The sequence below is a fragment of the Helianthus annuus genome, chromosome 7 (assembly GCF_002127325.2).
Source record: "Helianthus annuus cultivar XRQ/B chromosome 7, HanXRQr2.0-SUNRISE, whole genome shotgun sequence".
Lineage (NCBI taxonomy): Eukaryota > Viridiplantae > Streptophyta > Magnoliopsida > Asterales > Asteraceae > Helianthus > Helianthus annuus.
Genome location: NC_035439.2, coordinates 147,735,656 through 147,748,833, shown reverse-complemented (window position 1 = coordinate 147,748,833; position 13,178 = coordinate 147,735,656). Strand labels below are relative to the sequence as shown.

Below are 13,178 nucleotides of genomic sequence, written 5' to 3'. Positions count from 1 at the left end.
AGTGAAATGCTATTAATTTGTAAATAATGTAAAAATGGTGACAAAACTTCATGTTATAATCGATATTTATATCATGATATTCAAAGTTTGAAGATAATGCGAAATCAAATCAAAATAAGTAATAAGTTAATTGCATGGCTTGTGTCACAACGGTTACATGCTTTATTACAAAAGAAGTAGGAACTAAAAAAATTGCATATATTGGTAAGAGTTTGTATCATAAAGGAAAATTATGAAAATGGTCGAATTTGACCAAAATTTTTCCAAAATAGACTAACCAAAGTAATCATCCCTATTTTTTTTGCGGTCAGAAGCCGTTATATCAACTTAATCGACTGAAACGGCTAGGATTTAGCCTACATTTTATGATAGAAAGCGTTGGCTAAGCCTATACATTTGGTGAAAAGTGTCGGTTAAGCCCGTTCTTTTGGTGAATTTTGCCAGCTCAGCCTCCGCTTTAAGGTTTAGACATCTTACTGGTTCAGTACTTAATGGTTCAGACTGTTTGTTTTGCGAGCAAATCTGAATTGGTCAAACATTTGCCTCTGAACGGTTAAGCATTATACTGGCTCTTAATGGTTTAGACCTCTTACTGGTTCTCCGCTTAATGGTTTAGACCTCTTACTGGTTCAGCACTTAGGGGCGGTTTGTTTACCTCTTAATGAAGCCCTTAATGGTTCAGACCTCTTACTGGTTCAGCACTTAATGGTTCATACTGTTTGTTTCACGAGCAGATGTCTGAATGGTTCAGATATTTGCCTCTGAATGGTTATGATTTATACAGAATCTGAATAGTTAAGACCTCTAATCTGAATTGGTCAGACATTTGCCTCTGAATGATTAAACATTATACATGCTCTTAATGGTTCAGACCTTCTTACTGGTTCAACACTTAATGGTTCAGACCACTTACTAATTCAACACTTAACTATTCAGATCTTGCCAAACAGCCCCTTAACCATTCAGAAGATGTGAAACAACCACTTAGTATTTTAGTAAACACGAAATTCGGTGTTTGTTAATTGTTTTGGAAAAATTATGGTCAAAGATGACTAATTTTGTAATTATTCCTTAAGTGAGATTCATAAACTAACGTATTGATTTACTATGTTTCCTTAAAAATGAAATTCATAAACTAATGTATTGATTTACTACTTAAAAAATGAGATTCATAAACTGATGTCTTGATTTACTAATAACGTTATTTCTAAGTCAAACTTATTATCTTTACCACTTTATCCATCAATAGACATTAATTATTTAATTAATAAAAATGCTAATAATCTAAAACTTATTCATAGTTATAGATTTCAATACATTAGAGTAGAATTAAAATATTTCATATTCTAAAATAAGTGTAATATCTAAAGATCATAATTCTTAGAAAACACAATACTTTAATTAATACAACACTCAATAAAAATACATTCATTTTGGCTAGGAATGTTACGGTTATATATGTTTTAGTTTCAGGTGGAAAATTTTTAAAAAGTTTGAATTTTGCATTAGACCTCATTAGTCATTGGGTGATCACTTGGTGTATTATTCCTTCTATTGGGCCTCCGATGAACCGCGGGATCTATTGCTTTTTGAATCGTTCTAAAATCTCTTGAACCATCTTGAGCCACCATAGCGTCCGACTTTTTTATCGCCAAATCAGCGAGCTTGTATTCGTCGCTAAATTTAACATCAACGATTCATTAATATAACTAACTGGAATAGCAACACTAATAGCTAACGAGTTGACTATTAGTTAGGTCAAATTGGTAATAACTTACGGGTAGCATGGTGTTGGTCATGTTAATCAACTTGAAACCTTTGTAACAAACGGTTATGTAGGTTAAACTACAATTGGCCATGTCCGGACGCCAAATGAGGTGGGTTGGACTTTGGAGGTCATGTTCATGGTTTACGACCTTGTTAAGTGTGAACATTATCGGGTCAAAGTAGTCAACGCATATAGCTTACAAGTACAAGTGTATGCCACAACGTCCCACTCGTTATGTCATTTTCCACTATTCATCCATATTTTACATATCTCGTTACTCCTACACAATAAAAAATCATACACGTTTTAGATTCAGCCAGTTACAACTCACTTTATCTGGCTTGTTCAAGTACGAGGGTGTCAATTATGAATTACCTTTGTATTAGACTTAAATCCAAAGCCTTTAGATCACCGTAAAATTGGTACCGCTAGAACAAAGACCTAATAATCACATAAAGTTCATTATTTTCATCATTTAAGACTTGATTTTCATTATTTTCTTATTTTCTTATTTTTATATGAGAATTATAACATCACAATCTAAATTTGCATGTGTTAAGTATAAGGGACATAGTTATAGATCATACAAGTAATGGTTGGTAATTTTTATAAAGATAAATAAATAAATCAGAGATTTATTATAATTAACCAGAAATTCTGAGTAAACTCTTATTACATGAATGAAAGAAATTTGTAACAAGGAAAACAATTACAAATCAACAGCAGGTGTTTGGTGTAATGCTCACCTGAAATTACTTTTACGCTTTTCTTCAATTTGGATATATTTGGTAAAGAATTTGATCTTTTTTTCATGTTCAAACTTTTTAAGCATCTATTTGAATCTGCTAGATGTGGTTGGACCAATCAGCAAGTACATGCTAAGGATTTGTGAAGGTTTAATTCAATGATTTTTTTTTACTGAAAATCGGCCGGTACATCCCTCTATGTGACACCATTTGATACCCTAGGCTCGAAGAGCAACGATTTGTTATCAACTTATCATTTTATTTGATAATCTTGGCCTCTTAGACTGACAAATTCTGTATGTACATTTCCAACCTTTGCCTTTGATAATTAGATAGCCACCGACTTGGCACTGACGGAGCTGGATCCCGAAGAACTTTTCGAAGATACTAGAGATGACCCGAAAGAGTTTGGAAAGTTCAACAAAGCCACAAATGTTAGTCAAGTTTCTTATTAATTCTTATAAAATTTTAGTTAATAAAGTAATCATTTGTGTATATTCACGATTGCGATATCATGGGTAAAACGACCATGAATTTTAGCTAAAGAAATGAAATTGATGATATCAGATTTTTGTTTTATGCAAGAAAGATGCAACATTCTTAAGGAGAAAAATCCACAGCTTTGAGATAGGTTGTTAGGGGAATTTCACCAGAGGAAGATGGTTTGGTATGTTTAATTCAACATACATACCCTGCAAATATGAAGTATCATGTCTTTTAAAACTATTAGTGTAGTTAGGTGACTATATGGGTTAGATGGGATCGGTAACAGGTCCGTGTTTAAACAGGTTATTTTCTATGCGAGTCAAACAAACAAGTTGGGTTGCAAACATGTTTTTGTTCTTTTTCATTGTTGTAAAAATAATCTAAATGTCTTAAAAAATTTAGTAGGTAGCTAAACGAAGGGTAAGGCGGTCAAATTGGTAAGACTGTGAAATATTATCTAGATGCTGAGATGGGGTGGGTAAGCGTAGCGGGTTCGGTTTAAATAGGCCACTCCATGTATGAGGCTAAGAAGTTATGTCAAATGGCTCTTGACACTCGCAAAGCAAATGCTTCAACTGCTTCTATATAAGCAGCATCAGTCCAAAGACTTATGGGTATTGTTTGTGATGCCAAGGGTGAATATAAGCCTTCACTTGAACATTATGCGTTAGCTAGCATCATCATGTCTACAGTAGGTCAAGATCTGATGTTGCAGCCATTAATGTTTGTATTGGTGATGCTTACAAAATGGGGAAATTTCGCGAATCAAAGTCGTATTGCTTAAATGAACTAAGAATCAAAGTCTGTTGCTGCAGTTCTCATCCATTTTGAAAGTTTTGTATGTTTGAGAGTTGTTGATGATTGCTGGAAACACTGGAAACCTAACTTGGCTTGTGTGCTTATTAAAAAATCCTAATAAATAAACGTTGAATAATATAATTAACACTATATTAATCTTACATTTTGGTTTCTTAGGACATTATTGATGATCCGGAGAAGAGACACCTAAGGAGATATTGATAAAACAAACGATGTCTGTGGATCTAGAGAAGGTGATGAGTACATTGAACGAAAAGGAGCAAAAGGCGATTAGGTGGCGATTCGGGCTAAAAGATGGTAAAAGCTAGACATTGCAATAGATTGTGGATGGAATGGGTGTGAACCACGAATCGATCAAACAAATTGAGCTATGTACATTTCACAAGTTAAGAAACACACATAGATAATTATTTTATGCCAATACTTGCCTCAGTAAATCACACTTTTAAGGATCACTACATGTATGGAAGGTAGATTATATATACATATATGGAAATGTGTACTGGGGAAAGTTAAGCACTAAGGTGTCTGAGATGGGTTGACTGGTTAAATGATGGTGTTTTGCTTGACTTAAACAATGATCTTTTGCTAGATGAGTAACTATATAGGTTTACAGACTTGGCTTGGTCTTTTTGCTCTTTTTTAAGTTTTTTATATTATTGCCTTTTCTTTTTAGCCATGTCACTGTATCATATCTCTTGATGTTTGGTTCTTTATTCATATGCATACAAGCGAAATGATTAATTAAGTATTCTCCTAATCAACTTTCGTAATTTGTTATAGTTTATGTATTGTTATTATTACTAAAACCAATTTCACCGCCACAGTAATCATTCTATTGTTTAGCTTTTGGGCACCATGTTTTATAAGTTTTCTGAATTTCACCAGTACTTTTATTTTTATTTTTTTTTTGCAAACTGACATTTAGCTTTTTTGTTCTTTTTACAGTTTGGTGTGAACCTGGTTGCTAGAGCTGAAAAGTCACAATGAGACCCCAAGGTATTTCTTCATTCATCATTTTCTTTTGTGTTTGTTGTGTTTATATTTTTTAAGGGTTTGAATAATGATAACAATAATAAATGCTAAAAGTTTAAGGCTGTTTTTATATGAAAATGATAGATATTTGTGCAATTTTTCTATCTATCCTTTTTTATCAGGTGGGATTTGACTTAAAAAAAGTCAAACTTGGTACTTCAAAGGGTTTTAACAGATAGATTTTTAAGAATAATTGACTTTGAACTAATTGTCATCAATAATGAGAGTGGAGGGTGTACCAATTGCTATATGGATACCGTACATCACCTGAACCTGAACCCGGAGAGAAAAGCAAACTATTCATTTGGAGTGTGTTTCTAAATCTGCTAAAGGTGAAGGCTAGACTAAGCATGTTCAATGAACGGGTCAACGGGCATGCGCAAGCTACAAGTCTTATAGCATAAGCATAGATTGAAATTCCGATACCCATGTGAGTTAGTCATATGTATTATTTTGACTAAAAAGTCAACTGCTTTATATGGTTATGTATAGGTCGTAATGATTGGGTCATCTGGAAGATGTGGGCTGGGATCCTATGGTCAAATAAGCCAGAATTAAAAGGGAAGAACTTGGGCCGTAGGTACAACTGTATATAAATATGGTACAACTTTTTTAGCAGTCGCAAGAAGTAGACAAGATTTTACACATGGCGAAGAATGTTTATATGGAGTTTCTACCTTTTTGTCTCTAATACTTGAAATTCATTTACATTTATTCAATTATCTGATCGTCGGGTTTAATATGTTTTTATTGCAATGGTTATGTTATGGATAATTATGTGTTTTTTGGCTCATTGAATGTTAAAGGCATGTGTTACAATTACAACTTTGAAACGCTTTTGGCTATGTTGCCTATATCAATTCATTTGTGTATTTAGGGGCTAATTATAAGTTTGTAGAATAAAATGTCATAAAAGAAAGCACAAAAAATAAAATGTAAAAGGACAAACTTCATATTTGGTTTTGTGAGTTCATTGTAAATCAATCATTACAAAAGTAATGGAACTTTTGTTCCATTTTAAATTTTATGTCAACGACATCTACATTCTGGAGTTGGCTTACACTTGAAACAACCCGTCTTCTCTCATGGTCAAATCGTGTGTTGCTTAATCAAGGATAAAACGCGAAATGGAGTCAAACTACTAATACTTGACAACAACGGCAAACCTACAGATAAAACAATTAATGTGGTTTATAAAGAGATTTTCAACGAATTGTGATCGTTGCATATTCATGTATTTCAATTTGTCGTACTCTATTCTATTCGTTTGTGTTTTAACGTGTATAAAATCATAATATTTATATCAATGGTAATGGTGATACTGAAGATATTTCCTTTTACCAACCCGTGAAATTCGTGGGTTCTTAAACTAGTATAATATATACCAAAAGAAAAGAAAGAGTCAAAAGAAACACACAAATTATCCAACCAAAAGTTCACTTAGAACTAAAGTCCAGCATGGAATGGCACACCGGTGTTTGGCAACCACGACTGGCCCGCGATGAAATTCGCAACGGTAAACCGAGAAGCCTCGTTCGAGTTAGTGACAACCCGATACCCACGCCACTTGACACTCCGGATAGTCGAAGAACCGGGTCCAGTGTTCCTATATTCTCCATAATACAAAGTATTAAGAGCAAAGTTCGCATCCCATTCTAACCATCCAGCCGGGTCCACCAAACTATCCATATAATTTTTTCAAAAAAACTGTTCGAGAATATTGCTTCCAGGGCCGGCCCAAGAAGGTTTTAAATGAGCCCAATACCGGTTTTAAGTCGGATGCAACCATGATCCGAGAATTCAGAATAAAGATCCTGGTGTTTTGGTTCGAGTCGGTTCGGCCTTGGGCCGTGATGGTGATCTTTTGGGAAGTCATGGGCCGTCTTCCGTTGATCATGCAGTTTTGGAAAACTACGGCCGCGTTGCCGAAGATGAAATCGACGGTCCCGTAAATGTAGCATTCTTTGTAGAATTGTCGTTGTGAGTGGACGTAGAGGGTGTCTTGATATTCTTCAAAACCGCAATGGTAGAAGACCGATAAGTCGGACCCGGACCGTAGAGCTACGGCTTGGTGGTTTTGTGGGCCCGCGGTGTTGCGGAAGGTTATGCCATGAGCAATGAATCCGGACCCGGTTACAACTGTTGTTAGATGGAAACAAAACGTGTTAAAACACTTTCAACTTATTAAAAGTCACACATATTGTCTTTCAAAAGTTAATATTTTATTTTATGAAATTTGAAGACTTTTAACTCCCAAGAAATATAAATCTGTTTAGCTATCTAGATTTTAAAGAACTTTAAGCATTGTTGACAATTGGAACCCAAAACCATGACTTGGTTTTTCTTTGTTTAAACTTCTTTTTATGAGTTTTGAAGTCGGGATTTTACTGGGAGCAGTCTAGTCTGTCTACCCTTGTCCCATTCTTTCTAGACAGTATAAATAATTTGCTACGAGTGAGATTTTACTATATACTTTTTTTGAAAAAAAAATATAGAGAACGGTTACTTACTAACGGTGGCGGAATCAAACGTCGTGGAGCCGCCTCCAACACTCCGGCTACCGGTGATGATGGTGTACTTCATCCCATCACCAACAAGCATTATATTCTTCATTTTATTCCCAATCTCAATATTCTCCCTATAAACCCCCCTCTTTATATAAATAACAAACCTCCCACTCCCAGTTCTCTTCACGGCCGCATCAATCGCGGCCTTAATAGTCCTATAGTTCCCCGAACCGTCCTGGGCCACAATAATATTCGCCCTAGGAGCCGCAGTCTGCAAAAGCTTTCTATCTCCGGGCCCAAACCACTTCGGAAACCCATCTTTATAACTCTCTACGGGTGTCCTTGAACCATTGTTGATAGCCAAAGTATTACTAATAAGCTTAGTCACATTATTATTCATGAGTGGCAACATGTAGTTGGAAGCATTAACCTCAACGAACCTAGTGCGGTAAGTCTCGAGGTTAGCCAACGCGGTACTAAGCCATGATTGCGCATCAAAAGTGGTGCACTTGGTGGTTGGGTCTAGGGTTTGGTTTAGTTGCAAAATTGTGTTTTCATAGAGCTTCAAACAATCAGCCCATGCAGCCCTTTCGCGCTCATTACGACACTTTTGACCGAGCCATTTGGTGTGGCTTTCGGCGTTAAGTGCCCTTTCCAAGGCTAGTTCCAAAGCCGCCTTACGAAAATCAGATTTGGCCATAACAAGAACGAATTTGTGCGACTTGTTGCTCATGAATTATATTTCAATACTTTCGGACTATGAAGGTATCTTCTAGGCCTGGGGAAGCCCACAAACCAGACTATACAAGATTTCTTTGATTTGAGTTTTGATCAAGATTTATGTCTTGGACCCAATTTTCCGTCATGTTTGAAGAACGAAGATAATCAAGTCCATCCGAGAATCGGTTTCGGGCCGGTAGTATTTATTATTGTTTTTAGTTTTCTTAATGGGTCGAACAAGTTTATGTGTTTTATGTTTATGTTTAACAAGTTATGTATTGGGTCAAACACTAGAAGTCCATTAGGTTTAACAAGTTGGGTTTGGGCTGTGCAAATGATGAAACGGTGGGAGTATACTCATAACCGAATGTACGGTTATTTTGCAAAGGGTCGTATCTCTTCAGCAAGAGACGCAACGGTTGAAGACACACCGGTTCATCACGTATATATGCACGGCTCCATTCCAGAATTCTTGTACTGCAAATTTCGTTATCAAAGTTCAGTTTGTGTATTGTTTCATATTGCAAGTTTGTGATTATTCATAGTTCAAGTTCGTTCAGTTTCATACGGTTAGTTCTCTATCATTCTGCAAATAATCGGTTAGTTTGTTCATGATGAAGTATTGTGATTATTGTGGTTTGTTTGAGAATGATTGTGTATGCGGTCACAACTCGATCCGTTCCGACTGGTCCTGGGTTTCCGATGACGATGATACCATCATTGGTATCAGAGCCAAAGGTGTAACAGGAACCGGTAAGGGTTGTGATCATGATGGGAACCGGGTATGTGGAGACAAGGGAAAATCTGTTGAAACCGATTACGGTGAAGATGTTGTTCGTAGTGGAAAGTGCGGCCGGGCGGCGGGAGAGGATGAGTACGCGCAGGGGAAGCCAACCATACGAACCGGGAAGTCATCGGTAAAGAAGTTTCCAAAGAAAATGGTTCCAAAGGGGTTCGTGAAGAAGCCCGGTAAGAAGGCAAATGCACCGGTGGGAAGGCCAAGGAAACCGGGAATTCGTTGCTTCAAGTGCAAGCAATTTGGTCATATCGCCTCGATTTGCCCAAGTAAGTATATTAATTTATCGCCATTACCAATTGAAAGTGATTATGTGGTTAAGGATACGTGTGGCGGTAAATGGGATTCGATATGGGTTGTTGATCCTACATTCAAAACACACATGACGGGAAACCGGAATGTGTTTAAATGTTTCAAGAGGCACTTTGGGGTAGTGACAAACGAGAGTAGGAAGGATTTCTCGTTTGTGCATGGTATTGGAGAAGTTAGAGTCCCGGTGGATGGCAAAGACAAAACAATCCCATGTGTAAGTTACGCTCCTAGTCTAGACAAGAACGTGTTAAGTCTAGAACAACTTTTGTTTCAAGGGATAGAAACGGTTACAATGGGGGATAAATGTTTGTTAAAGAAGATGTTTGGAAGTCGCTCGAAAGGGTTCGACATTTATGAAGATAAGTCGGAGGTTGACTTAGAACAAGATTATCTTAACACGTTTTATGATAATCTTGGCATTGATAACGGTTACAAGAAAGAAAAGAAAGAATTCCAAGAATGTTTGGGTGATTATTACGAAAGGGAACTCGGAAAGGAAAGGAACAAGAAAAGGGTGTACGGTGAAAGTTCGAGGGCAAGAAAGAAAGAAATTGTGTATTCCAAGAAAGCAAAGAAGGCGCTTTTAATTTACATTGAAGGTGAAAAGGATAACCCGCGTGAATCAAAAGAAACGCTCTGGGAACGAGCGTTAATTCTCTCACAACTCGAGGAAGACGTCATCGAAAGGAACATGATTATGGAAAGTTGTGTAGAACCGGGAGACCTTATAACTTTGCACGAAGAATTAAAGAATCACCAAAAGTTTTTCGATGCACCATTCGAAGAAATCTTGATTTGGTTTATTACGGATTTTCTTGGAATCGTATGTGAAAAGGCAATGCCACCCGAGTTGATTGATGGCCGAGACCTTAGTCTCATATTGTTACATCGCATTGTAAAGCACAATGGAGGGTTCAAGGAAGTAATGGAAAAGAACTTGTGGGATGTGATCGCGGCCAAATACGGTTATGAACCGGATTATGCATATGAAGTCAAGGTAGCCTACATCTACTATTTGGAACTAGTCGAGTGGTACTTCGACTACATGAAGAAAGAGCGTGGGAAAAAGGCAAACGTCATGGCTGGAAATTCAAGCAACAACGACGGTTGGCTCGAAGAATCAAGTGACGATGAAGTGGTGGTCAAGATAGAGGTCACCAACAATCGCAAGGAGTAATCACGGCTGGAGACTCATATGTTCTTGTTTAGGGCGGTGAATGAAGAACGAAGATAATCAAGTCCATCCGAGAATCGGTTTCGGGCCGGTAGTATTTATTATTGTTTTTAGTTTTCTTAATGGGTCGAACAAGTTTATGTGTTTTATGTTTATGTTTTGGGCCGGAGGCCATATGTTATGTATTGGGTCAAACACTAGAAGTCCATTAGGTTTAACAAGTTGGGTTTGGGCTGTGCAAATGATGAAACGGTGGGAGTATACTCATAACCGAATGTACAGTTATTTTGCAAAGGGTCGTATCTCTTCAGCAAGAGACGCAACGGTTGAAGACACACCGGTTCATCACGTATATATGCACGGCTCCATTCCAGAATTCTTGTACTGCAAATTTCGTTATCAAAGTTCAGTTTGTGTATTGTTTCATATTGCAAGTTTGTGATTATCCATAGTTCAAGTTTGTTCAGTTTCATACGGTTAGTTCTCTATCATTATGCAAATAATCGGTTAGTTTGTTCATGATGAAGTATTGTGATTATTGTGGTTTGTTTGAGAATGATTGTGTATGCGGTCACAACTCGATCCGTTCTGACTGGTCCTGGGTTTCCGATGACGATGATACCAACAATGTTCATTATATATTATTGAGTTAGTACATGTACCCAACAAAATCCTACCTATAGCATGATCAGTATTCAATTTAGTAGAACGGAACGGTTTTTAAACCCTGCTGTAAAAGGAACACCGGTTTTAGGAAGCCAATTATAACCCGAAATGAAATGGGCCACCGTGAAAAACTTAGCTGTCTTTGGATCTGTTATGGCATGGTAATGGGGCCAATTGACCCTTTGATTAGTAGAAGAACCTGGCCCATAATTCATGTACTCTCCACAATAAGCAGTATCCTTGTGACCCCAACTATCAAGCCACCCTCGTGGGTCCACCAACCCATCAAGAAAAGATTGCATATAAACGGTTCGACTCAGCCTAAACCATGGCCTTCCTAGAAATGCTTTTGCATACTTACTCGGATTAAGCTCGGGTGCGGCAGTTACCTTACACCCTTGAAATGAATACCCAGTAGGTAGGTTCGTAATCATTGTTTCTTCCATGAGCCGTTACTACTAACCCGCTTCCTGGTAAAGGTTTTCGAAAAAAGATATTGCAATCTTGGAAAACTGCTCTCGCGCCACCAAAAATGAAATCTACGGTTCCAAAGATTTGGCATTCTTTATAGAATTGTGTATAGGCCATAGTAAGAAGTGTGTCTTGGTATCCTTCAAAGCTGCAGTGGTAAAATGTTGATTTGTCGGAAGAGGATAGGACCGCAAGGGCTTGCTCTCCCTGTGGCCCCGCGGTGTTCCGGAATGTGATGCCCCGGGCGATAAATTTGCGACTCCAGACTTCTGCATTGATCCAAACACTATAAGTTAGGTGTTTATAGTCTAATCACTAATAGAAAAAAAGAAAATAGGATCGTAGGAAATGCGTATAAATTGGTCAGAATTTTTTTTAACGGCCAACGAATCCTCCAAATGAGCTACTGGCGAAATTCACCACATTGGGATACACCCACCTCCGAATCGGGGAAAACCCTCACCTTGGGCCGAAGCGTGTGAACACTAGCCCGAAGGCACGACAATGTGGTGAGGTAAAACCCGCTCAGTTCAAGGATTGAACTAGCAATTGCCTCCTACTCGCCTAGTATTCCATCATCACCAGGTGCCACCGAAACTAAATAGTGAGGGCAGTAATCGAACATGGGTCACTTGGAACACCAGGACTCCCGTACCACTCCACCAATTAGAAATTGTTTTATCGACTCTTTTTTCGTTGAAAGTGTTTTTGTCATAAATTCATTGGAAATAAGCGTTTCCTACGAATTACCAACCAAAATTGACATAGGAAAATGGAAAATAATCCAAATAAAATAAGTTTAGTGTTTATAGTCTAATCACTACTAGAAAAAAGGTAAATAATAGAAAAATAATTTCGTGGGAAATGCGTAGGAAACTGTTTCCCACGGCCCTTTTATGATAAAATCGTTTTTGTCGAAAATTTTTCGGAAAATGCCAATTATTCTAGCAATGAACAAAACAAATTGTGTAGACATGAACTCACTAAAAGTTGCCGATCCCTGCAAGTCACCAGCCTTTGAGGACTTGAGCATGTCACCACCACAATGTCGGTTACCGGTTATGATCGTCTTATTTATTCCGTCACCATACATCGTTATATACTTAACTGTCTCTGCTATCTCCACGTATTCATTATAAATACCAGCTTTCACGTAAATCACAAACCTCTTTCTGGGCATGCGGTGAGTCATCGCATAATCAACCGCTTTTTGAATGGATGTAAAGTCGCCTGAACTATGTTGAGCCACCACAACGTCAGGCTTTTCGTTTGCCAAATCAGCAAGCTTGTATTCATCGCTAAAATTCACATTAACAAGCCCATTAGTATTACTAGATGGAATAGTAACACTAATAGCTAAAGAGTTGACTATTAGTTCGGTCAAACTGGTAGTTATTACGGGTAACATGGTGTTGGTCATGTTAATCAACTCAAACCCTTTGTGACAAACGGTTATGTAGGTTAAACCTGCGCTAAGCCATGTTTGGACGTCTAGTGGGGTGGATTGGAGGTCATGGTCAGGGTTTAGGGCCATGTTAAGTGTGGACGCGGTCCGGTCAAAGTAGTAAACGCAGCTACCCCACAAGCTTTTACCCGGGACGTTTGGGTAAGTGGACTCGATCACGTGAGTTTTGTTATAAGCCGCACGTGCTTCATCAATGGCTGATTGTATGGCCAT

At 37.7% G+C, this 13,178-nt stretch overlaps 1 protein-coding gene and 1 pseudogene across 1 annotated transcript; both read right to left on the bottom strand.

Annotated features, from left to right (window-relative positions):
- Positions 1–6,300: 6,300 nt before the first annotated feature.
- LOC110867503 lies at positions 6,301–8,094 on the bottom strand (annotated as a pseudogene).
- Positions 8,095–11,058: 2,964 nt separating this feature from the next.
- Positions 11,059–13,178, bottom strand: LOC110867236 (pectinesterase 2). The gene is made up of 2 exons (XM_022116362.1): positions 12,485–13,178; positions 11,059–11,426 (listed from the first exon to the last, which is right to left on the bottom strand). The coding sequence occupies exons 1-2, from the start codon at positions 13,176–13,178 to the stop codon at positions 11,059–11,061; spliced, it is 1,062 nt and encodes a 353-aa protein (XP_021972054.1).